Source organism: Neolamprologus multifasciatus, chromosome 23, assembly GCF_963576455.1.
Source record: "Neolamprologus multifasciatus chromosome 23, fNeoMul1.2, whole genome shotgun sequence".
Classification (NCBI taxonomy): Eukaryota; Metazoa; Chordata; class Actinopteri; order Cichliformes; family Cichlidae; genus Neolamprologus; species Neolamprologus multifasciatus.
This window is the reverse complement of record NC_140460.1, coordinates 8,590,452-8,609,231: the sequence shown is the minus strand read 5'-3', so window position 1 is coordinate 8,609,231 and position 18,780 is coordinate 8,590,452. Positions and strand designations below refer to the sequence as shown.

Here is an 18,780-nt window from a genome sequence, read left to right as displayed (position 1 = left end):
ATCACGCGGTTGCAAAATGCTGCAAGGTGACATAATCTGTAAAGACAAAGGTGAGGCTGTGCTTTGAAATGACTTTAAAGGCAAAAGGCTTCACTGACAATACGAGCTTACAACCTGTAACGACTTGTAACAGGACGGCGGGGTCAATCATTTCACTGTGTAAAGTTTTTTGCTGCAGCAAGTTTGTGATAAATGCATGAACGACTGACAGAGACGACACGCTGCAGCACTGAACACAATCTCCTTCTCCTGCAGGGAGTTGAATCCCATCGGATCTCGAGCTCTCTCACACGACAGCATCTTCATTCCAGAGGAACCGGTGAAGGAGGCTGGTCTGGATCACAGCATGTCCCAGGAAAACGTGTCGGATAAAGTTAGGAATCTGCAGGTGGGCCGTGCAGAGGTGTACACTCACTTCTCTTTTTGCTCCAACTAGATATGTTGTAATCATTCATTATTTTCTATCCTCACAGAGGCAGATAGCACAAGGTATAAAGTTTGGCCAAAGGCCTCCTTCTCTGAGAAGAAGTGAGGGAGATGAGGGCAGCTCGGATGAGGAAGAGGTTCCGCGTAGCCCTCTGAAAGTTTTGGCCCAGGTAGAAGCGGAGCCACCAGGAACAGAGCCAAAGGTATGAGTTGACTGACTGGTAGGTTTTTTGTTTGTTTGTTTGTTTGTTTTAAGGTTGATTAATTTAACACAACAAAATTTGTTCTGTTTAAGTCTTGGGTAGCACTAAACATGTGAAGAAGTTGGTTAGAACCTTTTGAGATTCTGGTATATCACTCCATATCAGAGGATTGTATTAATATTAAATAAACGCATAAATAAATAAACAACCTTATCACACCACGGACACCTCTGCTTTCTGTGTACTGTGTCTACAGAGATCTCTTTAAGTCGTAGTTTAATTGCTCTTTTACTGTGACATAAGCAGGTGCAGGGAGGTCAGCCATTTGGACCACCCAGCCCCCCTGTGAAGTCTCCAAGGTCCAAACGAGTTCTTCCACTCACTGGCACGATTGAGTCCATCAACCTTGATGCCGTCCCTCAGTCTGTTCCTCGCTTAGACAACGCTGCCGCCAAACATAAACTCTCCGTCAAGCCGAAAAACCAGAGGATTTCCCGCAAGCACAGACGATTCACACAGGTGAGTTTCTTTTAATGTGGGTTTGCATGTTTGTTTATTCTGTGACACCCTTTGTTATTGTTTAAAAAAAGCTGACACTACTTGGACTTTTGCATTCCAGGACCTCCAAGAGGTATCCATTCCTGGTTTGGTCCAAGATGACCTCGAAGCAGCTGGCGTCTCCACAGACGACCAGCGTAGAGCGTCTGTTGAGTCCCTTGAAAGCTTCAAGAAACAAAGACTCCATGAGGAGGAAAGACAGGAGGCGAGGAGGATGAGAGAGCTTGAGGAGCTGAGGTTCAGACAGGAGGAAGAAGAGAGGAAGAGGAGAGCAGAGGAGCTGAGGCTGCGTGAACTGGAGGAGGAGAGATGTCGTATGCAACAGCAGGAAGAGGAAGCAAGGAGGCTGCGCGAGGAGGCAGAGCAAAAGAGGATGGAGGAGGAGGAAAGGAGGATCAGAGAGGAAGAGGAAGCAAGGAGACTGCTAGAGGAGGCAGAGAAAAAGAGAATGGAGGAGGAGGAAAGGAGGATCAGAGAGGAGGAGGAAAGGAGGTTCAGAGAAGAAGAGGAAAGGAGGATCAGAGAGGAGGAGGAAAGAAGGCAAGAGGAAGAGCGCATGAGAAGGCTGGAGGAGGAAAGGAGGATGCGAGAAGAGGAGGAGCGTCGGCAGCGGGAAGAAGAGGAAGAAAGGAGACGACTAGAAGAACAATGGAGGAAAGAGGAAGAGGACAGGAAGAGGCAAGAGAAGGAGGAAAGGAGGAAACATGAGGAAGAGGCAAGGAGGCAGCAGGAGCTTGAGGCTGAGAGGAGGAGGAAGCTGGTAGAAGAAGAGGAAAGAAAGAAAGAGGAGGAAGCAGAGAAACTGAGGTTGTGGGAAATGGAAGAAAAGAAGAAAAAGGTAGCAGAGGAGAAGAGGAAAAAGGAGGAAGAGGAGCAAAGAAGGATGTCATTGGAGGAGGCTGATGGGAAGTTTGACCCACAAGAGATGAAGAGGAGAGCTGAAGAGCTACGCTGGAGGGAGATGGAGGAGAGACAGAGGCCATTTACTTTTAAAGTGTCCTCTGGTGAGAAACAGATTCTCTTCCAGAAGGTCAATCTGACGCCTGTTACGCCGGCCTCCAGCCACCAGAGCGCTGCTGTCGCTTATCAAAGAGATGGAGCAAAGGCTTCCTCCTCTGAAGGACCAGACTCCCCCAACCTGCCAGCATCTCCATATGTCCCCCATACAGCCATCCTAGTGACAGGCGCCCAGCTATGTGGGACAGCTGTCAATTTAGACCAGATCAAAGACACCGCCTGCAAGTCCCTACTGGGTTTGGGAGAGGATAGAAAGGCCCAAGGAACACCGCCAACAAAGAGCAAGACTTCCCCAGAACGCAAGTCTGGAAAAACCAAATCACTCAATGAGTCTGCGCTCTCTACCGATCAGTCCAGTGCAGCTGTCCTGGCAGAATGGGCAAGCATCAGATCAAAGATATTCAAGGGGGTAGAAGAGGGGAAGTACAGCGAGTACCCAGAGCCGAGCAGGAGCCAGTCTCAGTCCAGCGCTGAAGAACAGCCTCTGTTTGCCCACACGAACCTCAGGAAGACCATGTCTGCTAGCGCCAAGTTCTCCATCACCCCTGCAAGGAAGAAGTTTGGAGATTCAAATAGGAACTCTGAGGTGTTTGGTGCAGAAGATAAGGAAGCAGGAGAGGAGGTTGCTCCACCTGGAAGCCCCACTGTAGCCTCTCCCTCTCCATCAAGTAAACCTCAGAACAGGACAAGTAAAAGTGTCCGCATCATAGAAAGAGGGTCAGATGAGTGTATGTTTGCCAAAGACCTTCCTTCTTTCCTGGTTCCCAGTTCTGAAATTCAATCTGAAGAGGCAGAGTCGAAGAGCAGAGTTCAGAGTGAAACGGAGACATCTGAAAGCAGAGTGGAGGGAGAGGAGCAGGGCCAGGACAGTGAGGAGAAGGCTTCTCCTTTTGGCATAAAGCTGAGGAGGACCAACTACTCTCTGCGTTTTCACAGCGAGCAGTCCACAGAGAAAAAGAAGAAACGCTACAGTGCTGGGGACAGCTTTGATGGCGTCCCCTCGCCTCTTACCCCCATTGAGCCAGACTCTGATGCCTCTTCTGTCTTTTCTGACAAATCAAGCCCCACGTCACCTCAGAAAGAAGGCGCGGTCAGCAAGTATTTACATGCATCTGCCTCTCCTGCATTCCCCCGGGGTAAACTGACTAAGTCTACCAGCCCGACTCCACACAGTGAGGGTGAGAAAGTGTTTTCCAAGCCACCGCTCTACCGCAGACCAGTGACATCACCTAAGCCTACAGGTGCGGCCCCAACACCTCCTCCATCACCACTACCTAAGGTAGCTCATGAGTCTCCCAGTGATGATTCAGTGGAGAGTACAATGGGTGTGGATTCATCCATCCAGGAGCAAGCCGGAAGGAGTGAGGAACCTTCAGCCCTGCTGCACAAGAGCAGCCAAAGTCATGTCCAAGGGGAAGAAGAGCCGAAGGAGAAGAGATCATTCTTCCCCTCCATTAACATACCCTGGAGGGAAAAGGCAGACAGAAAGACAGAACTCATCAGGAAAGGTCAGCATCCTTGTTAGTTAGCTGAAATTATCACATGAAATAACGAGCTTTAGATGAACCTGTAAGCTTATCTTGATACTTTTAGACAAAACTGTGTAAGCTGCTTCATCCCCAAGCATCTCCAGACTGTAGCTTCCTATTTAAGTAAAGAGACATAAGCAGCAATCTTCTCATCTACATAATGCAAATCCATTTGATTTGCCAATGTCTTGGCAACATTTACTGCTTAAAAGGATGTTCCATACCTAAATCAAATTGCCGTTTATCCATCTAGATTGTTTTGGCATGAGTTGGTGATATTGGCAGTAGAGATGTCTGCCTTCCCGTGAATATACTGGGACTAAATGATAAATCCGCAAGCAATTATGTGAATAGTTTTTATGTAAATGGCTATTTTCTTTCTACTAACCTACACGCATTGTCGGACAGAAAGGAAAAAAAAAGTCCTGTGGAAAAATTTGGAATATGATTTTGAGATGAATATGTTTTGTTAAATTAAAAATAGTGTTTTGTAGTATCAAAGGTTTCCAACAACATCTATCGTGTGTTCATCTGCAGAAAAACCATCCCTACAGAGCAGGCACTCACTGGACAGTGCGAGGGTCCAGGAGAAGGAGGCTGGACCTTTGTGGATCACACTGGCTCTTCAGAAGCAGAAAGGCTTCAGGGAGCAGCAGCAGAACCGGGAGGAGCGTCGTAGCCAAAGAGAGGCCAAGCTGGCAGAAAAACAAGCTAAAGAGCGAGACAGTGTATGCCCCACAGACAAACGTTTACACACTTTCTCGTGATCCCCGTAACATACTGTCCATCTTCTGAATGGATCCCAAATCTCTTGCAGGTTACACTGGTGAGCCCCACAGACAGCAAAGGAAGTGGAAGCACCAGTCCTTCTTCTAAACCTCAGACGCCAGAGGAGCCCAAGAGACCGGAGAGCCTCCTGGGAAAATTTGAACGCCGGGAGCACCTAAAGAAGGCCAACACTCTACCGAGCTCTGTCACTGGTAAAATTGTCATATATCATAGTAAAGTGGATATACTAAGTGGCTTTTAGCGTCACAAACAACAGGATGAGCTCTTTTTCTACGATTTCTGGTTATTCTGATTACAGTTGCTGTTATTAGTTATTAGTCTTCTTCAAAATTAATCTGTTTTTTAAAATGAGTTTAATAATGGGATATAGAAAGCAAACAGATTAGTAACACATTTTTACATGTTTGTTGTTGCAGTCGAGATTGCGGACTCTACTCCGTCGCCACCTGCTGTCAAAGAGGTGTCAAAGCGCTTCCCCTCCAGTGACTCTCCGCAGGTTTCCACAGAGCCGGCCTGGCTTGCTCTGGCCAAACGAAAGGCCAAAGCCTGGAGCGACTGTCCTCAGATCATCAAATAACACCTCAAACCACCAGCTACACACGACACTCCCAGCCTGCATCAAGAGTGTACACTGCCCACAGACTCTGAAACACTTGGAGTGTCACCATTAACTGTCCCTCCCCTCTGAGAACTCCACCTCTCACTTCTCACAATGAAAACTCTTCCCGACTGTGAAACCAGTAAAGCTCTCCATCTCCTCCTAACCCCCCCCACGTACACTGGCTGGTACTATTATCATGTTAAAGTGCGCTTCACATTCACTTAATCCGATACAGCCGCACAGATATAAACAATTGATGCGAGCATGCACATACTGTATAAAAACATAAATTATATGTCTCTTAAACTCCCGCAGCCAATCGCAACCATGGTTGGCCACTGCAATAGCCAACCTTTTTCTTTCTTTTTTTTCCTTTTTTTTTTTAAATTGTGTAGCCAACTGTGTCACCATGGTTGTAAATAAATCATTTGCTCAACACAATATAACACTTCTGTATTATAGAGGTGAAGCTCTGATCTATGACAGTGTTTAATCAACAGAGGGTAACTGTCTGAATCATGTTTTAAGGGCTACCAGTTTAAACTCAGCACGAACCTGCTTCCGGAAGTGTTACAGGCATCCCCTCCTGTCCTTTTTGGCGTTATTTATGTAAAGCAGCAGCTCTCCCTCTCCTGTGTCTTTTCTCTGAGCCTTGTTTTTCATCTACAAGAGATGCCTTTTTTTTATTAACACATACCGGAAAATCTTAGCGTAACAATTCTCACTGTGCCCGTGACGACTGTGATAGCTGTCCAAGGAGCTATTGTACAATTTTGCCATGATTTAAAAAAAAGAAAGAAAAAGAAACATGGTGGGTGCACCTAAACACAGCACTGAAGACCACAAGTGTTACTGGGCATTTATGGTGAACCTGCACCTCATCCTCACAGCTGTGTGACGATGTAATTTGGATTTTTTTATTTTTAGGCTTCGCTTATTGGAGACAGATGTGACACCTCCTAGCTGTAGACCTACGACTCTTATAGCTGTCCTCCTGTAACACGCTCGTCTTAGTAGGCTTGCGCCATCACTTTCTCTTAAATGTGATATGATCCTACATAATGTAAACATTTCCTCTATGAAGAAAAAAAAAAAACTTGATTCTTATTTCCTGCCACTCACTTAATGATCTGTATCTATGTAAGTATGTACTGTATGTAACTGAAAGGCATTGCCAGAGGTTCGGTCAAAAAGAGGGCCCTAAAAGAGGTGGACTCACTGTCATTTTGTTTCTAACTTTGGTCGTGCACAATAGTGTAGTGTACGCAGTGTTGTATGTAACAAAAAATGTTTGGTATTATTTGCACTTTTTTGTCCCACTTACAGATATGAAAAAAAAAAGATACAAAATGTTATGAATAATGTAAATTAAATACTGATGTCTGAACCACAGAACTGCCGTCTCATACTGTTCAAAATCACGAAGGGGAAAGTACTATGCTCATTACCAACTCCATATTTCTATTCTTGAAGTTGCTTTACGTGATTCACAATTCAAATTAATCCGTTTACCTTACTGCTAAGTCTCGGTGCGGCCCTTGAGTTGATATTTGAATGAAACAAGCTGTTTTAGCTCGCTTCCTTCTCTGTTTAACATTCTAATTGGGACATAATCTAGGAGTGAATGTGCGAATGAATGTGAGTGCGAATGATTGTCTGTCCCTGTGTGTTGGCCCTGCGACAGACTGGCGACCTGTCCAGGGTGTACCCCGCCTCTCGCCTTATGACAGCTGGGATAGGTTCCAGCGCCCCTGAAAAGGATAAGCGGAAGCGAATGGATGGCTGGATGGGACATAATCTAAAAATGGTTTTGATATAATTTGGTAAACTATATCATCAAAAGTATTCGCTCACCCATCCAAACCACTGAATTCGGGTGTTTCGATTACTTCCATGGCCACAGGTGCATAAAGCATCTAGGCGTGCATGGTGCACAGAGGCCTGACCTCCACCCAACAGAACACCTTTGGGATGAATCAGAGTGGACACTGTGAGCTAGGGCTTCTCCTCCAACACTTATATGCATGTGAAGGCAGATGAGCAAATACTTTTGGCAATATAGTGTATGTTCACTAGATTTGTCCCAGTGTAAGTGTAACCCAGTGACCTGCGACGTGCAGTAATCAGCACAGCTGTTTCCATTTACAGCTCTGTGTTTTGGTTGGCCCTAACACCACCCTGGTTTAAACGGAAAGTGGGTGGGGCAGAGTGCATGCCTGAGATGGTCACATGAGGGATGTGGACTCACTTTGAAATTATAAAGATTGATGAGTTTTTAAAAAATGCCTCAACTAAGCTTGTAACGTGTAACAAGACATATGGATCTCAGAAACCAAGTAAAATTGACTTAAAATCCTATTTCCCAAAACACCTCACTTCACTGACAAACAAGTTGTGTTTATTGTTTTTTTTAAAAAAGGTACAAAAATAAATTATATCCTTCTACGTTTCCTCTTGTACACTCAGCCTCAGACAATACACATAGTCATTACGACATCCGACTAGTAGTGACCTTTCCCACACCACCGGGGATGAAAACAGCTCCCCGGGAAAGGTATGCGAGGCCAACATCCGTCCGTCTTTTCCATCCAGGATCCAGACTGTGCCGTCAGTGGAGGCCAGGCCCACCAGTGAACCCCTTCTCCCCACAGCTGAGCCGTCAAACACAAATGGGCTGGAGTACACCTTGCCTGTCGTCTGAAAAGTCCAAACCAAAGAGCCATCTGCACAATTCAAACAGTACAGGCAACCGTCATGTGATCCACACAGAAGTCTCTGCTGGTCTGACGTGATGCATGGAGAGGAGAAAACTGGACCCTTTGTTAGAAACTGCCACAGCTGCAAATACACACAAGGGTCATACAGTTATGAATTACAGAGAGGATTCAGAAAATAGCCAGGCCCCTTCCCCTCTTTTCACCATACGAGAACATTCGAATGTTGGCGTAATGAATGGTTGTGACTTTAATGTAAAAAAAACCCAAAAAACCCCCAAAATTGCTCATTTACAAAATGCAAAATCTATAAAAAAAAAAGTGAGCTCCTTACGAGTTTCCCTGTGTTGCTGAAGCAGCAGATGTGTCCATCAACCGAGCCGATCACAACGTGCTCAGAGAAGCAGTTTGGTGAGGAGAAGAAAGGAGTGTCTCTGCAGTAAGACCACAAGACATCTCCACTGTCCTGGGAAAGAGAAACACATGTGAGACATATAGGGCCATCACTCTTATTATTCTCTTTTTTTAATGTTTTATAGTCAGTAGCAAATTTCTCTTTTGAGACAAATGTGCACATAAGGGAAAGAGGAAGGCCACAGAAAAAGTTCATGAATGTAGTGAAAATGGACATGCAGAGGGTTGACGTGACAGAGGAGGATGCTAGCGATAGTGTGAGATGGAGACAGATGATCTGCCGTGGCGACTCCTAAAAGGAACAGCTGAAAGATCAAGAGCTTTCTCATTTTAAACGTTAAACTAACACCCTCAAAGTCATCATAGAAATATTTTTACAAACATTTGTGATTCAAACAGACTCGTGCCTCTTCCTTTCTTATTTCCACTTGTGCACCAAATGGCAAAACCACCTTCACTTACGATGCTGAGACAGAGCAGGCGTCCTCCCAGTGAAGCCGCGTACACCTGACGGCGTGACGCGTGAAGACGTGGAGAAGAAAACACAGCTCCTCCACCACAGTGACTCTTCCAAACACACTTCTGAACCTGAAAACAGAAAACAGAGCGTCTGCTTCAAACACGCCAGTCAGGTATCCAGCAACCATCAATCTGTGACTTTTCTGAATCATTCGAGTCCTTGTGTCTCTTTGCTTCGAGCACTCACCTCTGAGTTTAGGGCGTAAACGTACCCATCGTGTGAGCCCACTACCACCAGACCAGTGAGAGGATCCACAGCAGGACAGCTCTTCACAGCATCTCCCGTCTCAAACACCCACTGTGTCTTTCCAGTTTCAGTGCATAAAAAATACACACAGCCGTCATAACATCCTGAGAAAGAACCCCCCCCCCCAAAAAAAATATAGAAATATAAAGTAATAAAATCTCCTGAACATTAGGTATTCACAAAGCTGACACTTACCTATTACAACAAGGGCGCCACAGTGAGACACGCCAGCAGAGGCCTCGATTCTGTCTCCAAGAATTCGCTCCCACATTAGGTTTCCAGTGGCGACGTCTAAAGCCTGGATCCTGTGGGAGTGTGAGCCGATAAACACTGTTGCTTTGAACAAATCTGACCTGTGGTCAGCTCCGTTTTGTACTAGAAGCACCGGGGAGGCGTCCACACATCTGCCTGTGTCTGAGGACCAGCTCAGACTGAGGCCAAAATCAGCTTCTCTACAAGACTCCCTTTCTCCAAGAAGTTGATTCTGCACTGTTTTATCATCTTCTGTATATCTGATGTTCATCTCTATCACCTCGCCCCCTCTTCTTATAACTTTCACAGCCTGTTTCTCCACCTGCAGACTCTCAGCTGCTGTCCAGTCTTTGCGCACTCTCTTTTCTAGTACCTGAGACGTGGATTCGACGTGCCGTCTCTTGGCCTGAGACGGCGTTGACTGGCTGTTCTCATGCTCCGAGATTCCTCTTGCTCTGGCAACATGATTCACGATGTCAGAGAAGGTCCCATCAAGTATAACCTCCAGGAGCTCTGGTGAGGTCACTCCCACAGCAGTGAGGATGTCTTCACAGAGATGCAGAGCCTTCAGAGAATCTCCTCCACTGAACAGGAACTTGGACTTCTCGTCAATGGCGACATCTACAGCAAGATTTAAAGTATCCTGTTGATAGATAGTTTAAAAGAGAATGAACATAAGGAGACAACAGTTTATTTAAATTTAGAGCATGAATGTTGTCATCAAAAATGAAAATACCCGCCACAGAGTCTGAAGAATTTGCCTCAGTTCACTGCGATTTCTCTGTGAAGACTCTAAACACTGTCTCTGTTTTTCATAAACTCTGACTAATGCCTCCATGTTGACTTTGCCTATCAAAAAACGACAGAAAGGTGAATGGATAAAGTGGTGAATGAATTAGCTGCTGTTTCTCCTCAGCAGTGACAGCGTGTCTAAAGCTCACCATGAGCAGTCAGGCATAAAGCCGGGACGAGCACCAGCGTGTCAGGAACGCTGTGAGCAGGCAGCAGCAGAGACAGCTGGCTCAGAATGAGCTTCTTCAGATCTCCGTCTGCACCGCCTGACTCCTCCAGGGGGGGGTTGACAGAAGAGGGTAGGTTCTCAGCATGCTCACCAAAAGCACAAGCAGGGGGAATTTGTTCTGCACGTTGCTGTACAGACGCGGAGGTGGAAGCTGCCTTCTGGTGTCCAGATGTGGATGCCACGACAAAGGCGAGAAGTCGAAATCCTTGGTGCAGACCCACGGCGCAGGCTTCCACCTGAGGGAGACTCAGCAGGACCTGCAGGAGGGGAGATGAAAATCAAAATCATAAAGGTGTTAAAAAGATGTTGAAAAGGTATTTTGTTTACAAAGAATTAATGAAAAGTATCCACATTAAAGTACAGCATTAAGAAAGGGTGCCACCAGTTTAAAAACGCAATTATTAATCAGCTAAAACTGCTTTTCTCTTGTTTTCTCTCTTTTCCTTATTGCTGTGCGTATGTGACAATAAATTGAAAAAATAGTCTTTCATTATTTTTAGTAACAGTGAATCTGAGTGAGGAAACTGGTTCATAACAGAGACACCAGATTTCTTTAGGGTGGGGGTTAAGGATTCAAATCTTTCCTTTAATTTACCACAATCAGTACATCAGCTTTGCCTTCAGTATGTTAAAAGAAAAGATCCAGTAGAAGTGGCTCGAGAAACTGACTAAGGCGCCTCCCAGTTGAGGTATTCCAGGCATCTTCTAACACAAACAGGCCCTTGGAGCAGACTCAGGCCAGGCAGAGAGATTATATTTCTTGGCTAGCTTGGAAACACGTTGCTACAACTCTGACTGAGCTTGGGGAGGGTATTCTGGGGAGGTGGTCAAGCTCATCCCTCAGAAACCAAGGTCTGGGCTTCTCTGTTGACCCTGTGACCTGGATAAGACGTAAAAGTTGTTGGATGTTAAAAACACGAGTGATGTGTGTTCCTTCATGTGTCAGTCTTGGTCTAACATGAGGCTAAGCCAGTGGAATTATTTCTTTTTTGAATCAATCACATGACTTATAATTCATACATCAGAAAACATCTTACTTGCTGCAGGCTGTCTAAGTTCACTCGTTTTCCATTGCGTTTGATCATTCGGTCTCTCCGTCCCAGGTAGTGCAGCTGTCCATCTCTAACATTCACCCAGTCTCCTGTAGCCCTCATCGTCCCAGGGACAACAGTGTCTTCATCATCCAAGAGACACACTCGGTCCTCTCCACCTGCACAAACGATCATATGAATTCATGAGGTTTTCCTTCATCTCAATGTGATTAATTTGCAGAGAACTCAGTTTTTTCCCTACCTATGAAGATCTGTCCTTCGCCCTCTGAAACAACACAGCCATGTTCATCTCTGACTCCCACCACTGTGCCCATCAGAGGAGTCCCGAGAGGCACAGAAGACACTGTGCTGTGAGATGTTTGTAATGTTAGATAACTCCTACATCTGTAGGACAAACTTGTAGAAGTCATGAACATTTTAAAACGGGGGTCCACTCACAGGTTACTTGACCGCAGCAGAGACTCTGGTATTCTGTAACAGGTGGCCCAGCAGGAAACCTCAGTGATCCCGTAGATGTTGTAGATTTTGGTTTTATTGTCCTCGTGTCTCCAGCTCTCCAGCAGGGCGAGCGACGGGCAGGCTTCTCCACCCAGAGCCAACACCCGCAGCGAAGAGCCGCACGACAGCACGTCCTGTTTTAGAATACGATGGCCGAAGCGCAACAGCAGAGTGGGCGTGACCTGTGACAACAGTGAAAATGAAGCATTGCACAAACAAGGAATACTGCCTCACAGACACAAATGGCTCTACACTTGCCTGGAGGACAGTTGTCTTGTGATCGTTGAACAACAGTTCAGCTAGTCGATTGGGCATTTTCTTAATCACATTAGGGACAATGAGGAGTTGAGCCCCAGATGACAAGGCGAGAAAAATGTCCACTACTGAGGGATCAAAGGTTAAAGGTGAGGCGAGGAAAACCACATCATCTGGCCTCATCTGAAACAAAGACCTGAGCAGAAAGAGAAGGGATTTGTCTTGGATTGAAAATGCCACTCTACAACAGGCAAAGGCATAAATGATTCCTTACTGACCTCAGATGCAGTATGTTGGGAAGTATACACCCGTGTGGTACCCTCACAGTCTTTGGAAAGCCTGTTGTTCCCGATGTGTGCAGCACATACGCCAACTCCCCGCGCCCAGCGTCGTCTTGCTCCACAGCTGAACCGCTGAGATCATTTACTGATAAGGTTTGTCCTGCTCCTCGTTCACGCTCGGCGACTCGCAGCGGCTCGATGTGAATCAGAGTCAGTTTGAACTTGAGCAGCTCCACGCAAACTGTCACAGTTACGTGTTTGATGAGAGCTGCCTGAAATTGCTTTAAGTTGAAAAAAACAATAGCAATAGAAATAGTCACAAAAAACATAATTCATTAGCAAAGAATTTACAAAGGTGTTCTGATATTGCATTAAAAAAAACTTAATATTACAGACGAGTCATCTGTAGGAAATATACACTTGGAATATTTTTTGTTACTGCACAGGAGGGGATCTTGAATTGGGTTTTGTAAAGAAAAATTCAACCCAAACACCCCAAAAACCACAGTCACCTGGCTAGTAAGAGGTTCTCAGGTTACGTAGCTGGATTAATTAATTCGAATCTTGGGTTGGCTATTGCACAGATTGTTATACTAGATGGACAGAATCAGACAGAATCAAAGTCCCACTGTGGAGCCCTTGTTGTAATAGGTCAGTGTCAGCTTTGTGAATATCTAATTTTATCATTATTTTATATTTCCATGTCTTTTTTGGGGCGGGGTTCTTTCTCAGGATGTCTCCATGGCTGTGTGTATTTTTATGTACTAAATCTGGAAAGACAAAGGTGGCTGTTGGCCTTAATAAATAAATAAGACCATGGCCTTTCTCGTGTGTTTTCATCGTCTGGATGGTTTAACCTTTTAAGTGAGGCCTGAGTATTACATTTGCAAAATTACTCACAGCTGTCGTATTAATGCTGATAAAATATGACAAAATTCAACCTGCAGGAGGTCGGTCTGTACAGCACAGTACTTGAGGCCACATTGGTTCATGACTCTGGCAGAGAGGAGTCCAGGAGATTCTGGGTCCAGTGGGACGTAAGCAGCAGAGGATTGCAAGATCCTGACAAATAAAGCAGAGTCATTTGTGAGTTGTGATTTGTTATAGAGCAGTGAGGCACATGCAGCCATAACACACAACAAGGACATAGGTACTGACAAATATTAAAATAATGAGAAATTCTGAATATGACAGCATGCACACATAAGTACAAATGCTGTCATACTGATGTAATGTTTGTATCTGTGGGTATGTCTGTGAAGGTTCTCAGTCATCCAGGTCATCGTAGTCAAAGGAGCTTGCAAAGAAAAGCGTCTGGACTTCTTTAAGTTACTTACACACTCAGACAAAAACTGGTTCACCCGAAAGACAAAACGCCAAAACACAGACTTAACAATGTGGTGTATGCCGTACAGTGCAGCGAGGAATGCCCAGACCTCTACATTGGAGAGACCAAACAGCCACTTCACAAGCGCATGGCACAACACAGAAGAGCCACCTCCACAGGACAAGACTCAGCTGTCCATCTGCATCTTAAGGATAAAGGACACTCTTTCGAGGATGCCAATGTTCACATTTTGGACAGAGAGGACAGATGGTTTGAAAGAGGAGTGAAAGAAGCCATCTATGTCCACTGTGAGCGACCATCTTTGAACATAGGCGGTGGTTTACGACACCAACTCTCGGCCATCTATAATCCAGTTTTGAGATCCCTTCCCAGACGCCTTAACGCCCACTCACACCCTGGGCCATCTGACCTCAGGAATTCGCATGATAAGGTGGGGCCAGGTTTCACAATGAACTCACCCGAAACTCTGGCTGATTGGGACCCACACCCAGTTCCACACCTTGGCTCAGGCGATTAGAGGATCATCAGGGGGTCCTTTTGTCCCTCTGTGGGGGGACACTCCCACCAGGTTTATATCTGGGACTCTCCACCATTTGACCTTAGAACTGAAGAAGCCTCTCGGATGAGAGGTGAAACGTCTTCAAGTAACTTAAAGAAGTCCAGACGCTTTTCTTTGCAAGCTCCTTTGTTTGTATCTGTGTTTTCTTTGTCTTATATCTTTATGTTTTGTGGATGTCAGATGCAAATTTGAAATCTCGCTTCTGTTGGCTTATTCCTTTAGGGGTTGTTACAACAGAACTTCCGCCTCCGTCTCACCCTGTCCCTAGGATCCTCCTCTGTCCCGCTTCAGTTTTCCTACCAGTCTGGCATTGGAACCAATGATGCCGTCATTCACCTCCTACATCGTTCCTTCTCTCATCTGGAGACCGCTGAGAGCACTGTGAGAATCATGTTCTTTGAGTTCTCGAGTACCTTCAACACCATTCTTCCCACAGTCTTAAAGGACAAGTTGGAGAGCGCAGGAGTCGACCATCACCTCACTGCATGGATTCTGGACTACTTCACTGATCGACCACAGTATGTGAGAACTCAGGGCTGTGTGTTGGACTGGGTCGTCTGCAGTACTTGGGCCCCAAGGGAACGGTTCTGGCACCGTTCCTCTTCACCATCTACACTGCAGACTTCTTCCACAACTACACCTGCAGACATTCTCTGATGACTCTGCAATAGTCGGCCTCATCACTGATGGGGACGACAGGGAGTACAGAGAACTTACCCATGACTTTGTGGACTGGTGCCAGCAGAACTACCTCATGATCAACAATTGTAAAACCAAGGAGCTGGTGGTAGACTTCCGCAGGCACAAACACCACTGCAACCACTGAACATCCAAGGTATGGACATTGAGGCTGTGGACAGCTACAGGTACCTTGGTGTTCATCTAAACAATAAACTGGACTGGACTCATAATTCAGACGCCCTCTACAGGAAAAGGCAGAGCAGGCTGTATCTGCTGCAGAGACTCAGGTCTTTTGGAGTGAAGGGCCCACTCCTGAAGACCTCTGTGGTGGCCTCAGCCATCTTTTACAGTGTGGTCTGTTGGGGCGGCAGCATCTCTGCTGGGGACAGGAAAAGACTGATCCGGAGGGCCAGCTCTGATCTAGGATGCCCTCTGGACCCAGTGGAGGTTGTGAATGATAGGAGAATGGTGGCTAAGCTGTCATCCCTGCTGGACAACATCTCCCACCCCATGCAGACTCTGACAGCACTGAGCAGCTCCTTCAGTGGCAGGCTGCGGCACCCACGATGTGGGACGGAGAGATGTGCAGGTCTTTCCTCCCCACTGCTGTCAGACACCACAACAAAGACTTTCAACTGACCAAACACACGCATGTGCAATAGCAATAAAACTAAGTGCAATACTCTTTTCTGACATTGTTGTATTATACTCAGTTGCATATAGCATTTGTTTTATTTTATTCTTTATTTTTAATTTTATTCTATTCTATTGTGTACAATATCTTATCTTATTCTATTCCAGTGTTTTCTACGTTTTGCTATGTAACTTTGCACTGTCCACTTTCTGCTGTAACAAAACAAACTTTCCACGTGTGGGACAAATAAAGGTTATCTTATCTTATCTGTCACCTGCAAATTCTACTGTATTACATCCTTGAATCTTCTCTGTACTCTCTTTTATTAATATGCATTGTACCTGTCACATAAATAAGATATCACTGTATAAATTTTGATATAAATTATGGTTGTTTGGAATGACAACTTTCCTTTTTGTGTTTGTTTGTTTTGGGTTTTTTTTTTTGCCTCAATTTCCGTCTCCTTGATTCTGATAACTAATATAGCCCATAAATAAACTACAGAGGTCGATCTCTAATGTTTGCACTGACCCCAAAATCCAGACAGGTACAAACAAATCATCTTTGCAGTAGAGCCCGATCACCCCGCTCCTAGGAGAACAGTTATTTCGCAAAGCACGAGAGAATTCATCGGCGAGTTGAACCAGGTCTCTGTAGGTCAGGGACGCCGATGGTTTTCCGGACACCGAGTGTGTCACAGCCAGCCTGTCGGCGTGCAGTGAGGCAGCGGCGGCGACCAGCTCCTGCAGCGTCCGAGCAGACATGTTGAGAAGCCCTTTAGTGACCAAATGCTCATCTTCTGTCGGTGTACATTCTGGCAAAACCCGAAATTTTTTAAACATTCAGGTGTTGCTAATTTCAGAAGAAGCTGGATTTGTTTACAAGCACATTTGTCGAGGGTTGATGACGCGGGATTTTACAGTAAGCAATGAACGGTTATTTCAAATGCTCGTCCCAAAGCTCGGCCATAACATCAATTTGTCCTTAAATGTCGTTTTAAATTTTTGCTTACAAAATATTATTAATACTTGCAGTCATTTTCATATGTACAATAACCGCTACGTGTTATCACTGCTAACATCCCGGAGTTTTCTATTTTAATTTTGTCTTTCAAATTAAACGCAATAAAGACACAACCGCAATTTCCTAGTATCAAGGAAGGCACCATATGTCTACTGTCCAATCACATTCCACTATTTTGTGACGTGGAATCTTTAAAATCGAAAGCGCCATTTTTCTTCTTCGTTCAGCTGTTCTCTTTTTTGTCGTCTTTTTGATTAAAAAAAAAACCATTATATGCAAACATGGATGAGCTTGTAAAGACACAATTGCAAAACAACAATTCAGCGTTCAAACTTTCCCTGGATCGAATCATAGACAAGGTGTGTGAATAAGGCTGTGGACGGTTAGCATGAAGCTAAGTATCAGCGAGTTTTGCAAATGAAAGCAACAGAATTAACCAACCTCTGTGTTTCCTTCTGATAGTATTCAAAACTTCAGTACCAGGACGCAGGGACAGAGGTTGATCTCGACGATATAAGCCCCACAGGTAAGTAAGCCGGAAAGGTTTTAATAACATCGTCTGTGTTAGTAAAGGTAACCGGAAACTAACTAATTAGATGCGTTTGTAAGCTAGATCAATCAAAGGACTTGTTTTCTTTCTGGAATAATGAAGTTCAGTATTATTTATATATTAATTCACAGCAATAGTCGCCTGAAGGGCCTTTTATTACAATAAAAACAATAGACTTTAATTATAAACCTTTGAAAAGTGTTTTTGAGTTTGCAAAGCAGTTTGACAGACAAGCAAAAGCAGAATGCTAAATTCAGAAACAGTGAAAAACGGAAAACAAACATTGAGATGAGAGGACAATAAAGTGAGATAATAGTAGCCTGGAAATGTGGAGGTATGCTCTGGAGAGGAGAGGATTAAAAGTCAGAAGCAAGATAGAATGTGTGTGGATGAAGATGCAACGAGTAGAGTTAAGGAAGGTAGATGAGTTTAAATATCTTGGGGTGAGTGAGATTTGCAATGTGTACTTTAGAGGTGGTGACACTGACAAAAAGACGCAAAAGCACAGCTGGAGGTGGCCGATTTGAAGATGTTAAGATTGTCATTGGGAGTCACCTGGATGAACATGATTTGAAATGAGAACATCAGAGGGACAGCTCTGGTTTAGTGGTTTGGACATTATTTAAAGAGGCAAGGCTGAGATGGTTTGAGCAGAGGAGGTATAGTGGATATACTGGACAGAGGATGTGTTGAAGGAGGACATGCAGAGGGTTGATGTGATAGAGCAGAAAGATTGGCTGAGAAGAAGGTAGATAATCTGCTGTGGCAATCCCTAAAGAGAGCAGCTGAAAGAAGAAGAACAAACAAGATAATATTTCTGCAAAGTATCTTGGAGACGAGATCAAAACATATCTTAAAAGTGATCAGTAAAACCTTAAAATCAAATGTACTGGGAACCAGTTGAGAGGAGCCAGGAACGTGGGTAATGCAATGCTATGTGCTAAGCCTTGCTGCTGCATTTTTAATTAGTTGAAGGTGAGATTTGAGGTGGTCTATCCCAGAAAAAACATAAACCTGGATGATTTGTTTTCTCAGATCTAATTTTGAGTGTTGTTTTAATTTTGGATTAAAGGTTTGGATATAATTTGAAAGAAGCACAACTGCAGAGCTTTCCTTTAATGTCATTCAGACATTAAGGCCATGTCACATGTTATATTTTACTGTTTCTGTCAGCTCCAATTAGAATATTAGTGGTTGATGCAATTTGCATGATTTGTGATTTTGATTGTATTTAATGGAAGAAAATGTTACGTCCTCCAGCTGTTGATCTTCTTCACCAGATTTCAATTATAGGTATTTGTGTGTCCAATGGGTGAAGGCCTGATACCTGAAACACTGCTTAATATTTGACGATCTGTAATGTTCACTTTTTTTGTTGTCTGACCACATTGTGTATATTTTCTGTCCTCAAGAGCTTGACAGCTACATGACGTTATCTAAAAAGAAGATGATCTCACTGCAACTGAAGGTTTGGGTTACTAACAACGACCTTTGCAGCCATGCACGACACAAAATACCATAAGCTGTGTTTACTACTATTTAATCACCCACATTTTCTCCTCAGAGCTCGACAGATGTCAGAGAGGAGTCACTAAGAGGTAATTTCTCA

The 18,780-nt window shown here is 44.6% G+C and overlaps 3 protein-coding genes across 9 annotated transcripts in view; 2 read left to right on the top strand and 1 right to left on the bottom strand.

Moving 5' to 3' along the window:
- Positions 1 to 5,504, top strand: part of cracd (capping protein inhibiting regulator of actin dynamics) — a 29,220-nt gene extending 23,716 nt beyond the window's left edge. For 4 of the 5 annotated variants that reach the window (XM_085150342.1, XM_085150343.1, XM_085150339.1 and 1 more), the window contains exons 3-9: positions 256 to 388; positions 474 to 629; positions 933 to 1,148; positions 1,249 to 3,712; positions 4,271 to 4,461; positions 4,551 to 4,713; positions 4,939 to 5,504. In XM_085150342.1, coding sequence (XP_085006468.1) covers positions 347 to 388; positions 474 to 629; positions 933 to 1,148; positions 1,249 to 3,712; positions 4,271 to 4,461; positions 4,551 to 4,713; positions 4,939 to 5,099 — 3,393 coding nt within the window. In that variant the 5' untranslated portion in view covers positions 256 to 346 and the 3' untranslated portion in view covers positions 5,100 to 5,504. The remainder of the gene's footprint in view (positions 1 to 255; positions 389 to 473; positions 630 to 932; positions 1,149 to 1,248; positions 3,713 to 4,270; positions 4,462 to 4,550; positions 4,714 to 4,938) is intronic. The other variant, XM_085150340.1, reaches the window with a different exon arrangement.
- On the bottom strand, positions 5,439 to 17,179 carry aasdh (aminoadipate-semialdehyde dehydrogenase). 3 transcript variants are annotated; one of them, XM_085150346.1, is made up of 14 exons: positions 17,063 to 17,179; positions 13,318 to 13,438; positions 12,374 to 12,657; positions 12,099 to 12,291; positions 11,781 to 12,022; positions 11,584 to 11,690; positions 11,328 to 11,500; positions 10,211 to 10,547; positions 10,006 to 10,118; positions 9,213 to 9,912; positions 8,958 to 9,121; positions 8,714 to 8,839; positions 8,172 to 8,303; positions 5,439 to 7,961 (listed from the first exon to the last, which is right to left on the bottom strand). In XM_085150346.1, exons 2-14 carry the CDS (start codon positions 13,366 to 13,368, stop codon positions 7,566 to 7,568), a joined length of 3,018 nt encoding a protein of 1,005 aa, XP_085006472.1. In that variant the 5' UTR covers positions 13,369 to 13,438; positions 17,063 to 17,179; the 3' UTR covers positions 5,439 to 7,565. The 3 variants fall into 3 exon arrangements, 2 of the variants coding, with proteins under 2 accessions (XP_085006472.1, XP_085006471.1); XM_085150345.1 differs by lacking the exon at positions 17,063 to 17,179 and adding an exon at positions 16,130 to 16,525; XR_014872243.1 differs by lacking the exon at positions 17,063 to 17,179 and adding an exon at positions 16,130 to 16,526 and having other exon boundaries at positions 7,844 to 7,961; positions 8,172 to 8,298.
- Positions 16,807 to 18,780, top strand: part of hjurp (Holliday junction recognition protein) — an 8,694-nt gene continuing 6,720 nt past the window's right edge. The window contains exons 1-4 of the mRNA XM_085150351.1: positions 16,807 to 16,980; positions 17,084 to 17,147; positions 18,584 to 18,639; positions 18,736 to 18,769. Coding sequence (XP_085006477.1) covers positions 16,903 to 16,980; positions 17,084 to 17,147; positions 18,584 to 18,639; positions 18,736 to 18,769 — 232 coding nt within the window. The 5' untranslated portion in view covers positions 16,807 to 16,902. The remainder of the gene's footprint in view (positions 16,981 to 17,083; positions 17,148 to 18,583; positions 18,640 to 18,735; positions 18,770 to 18,780) is intronic.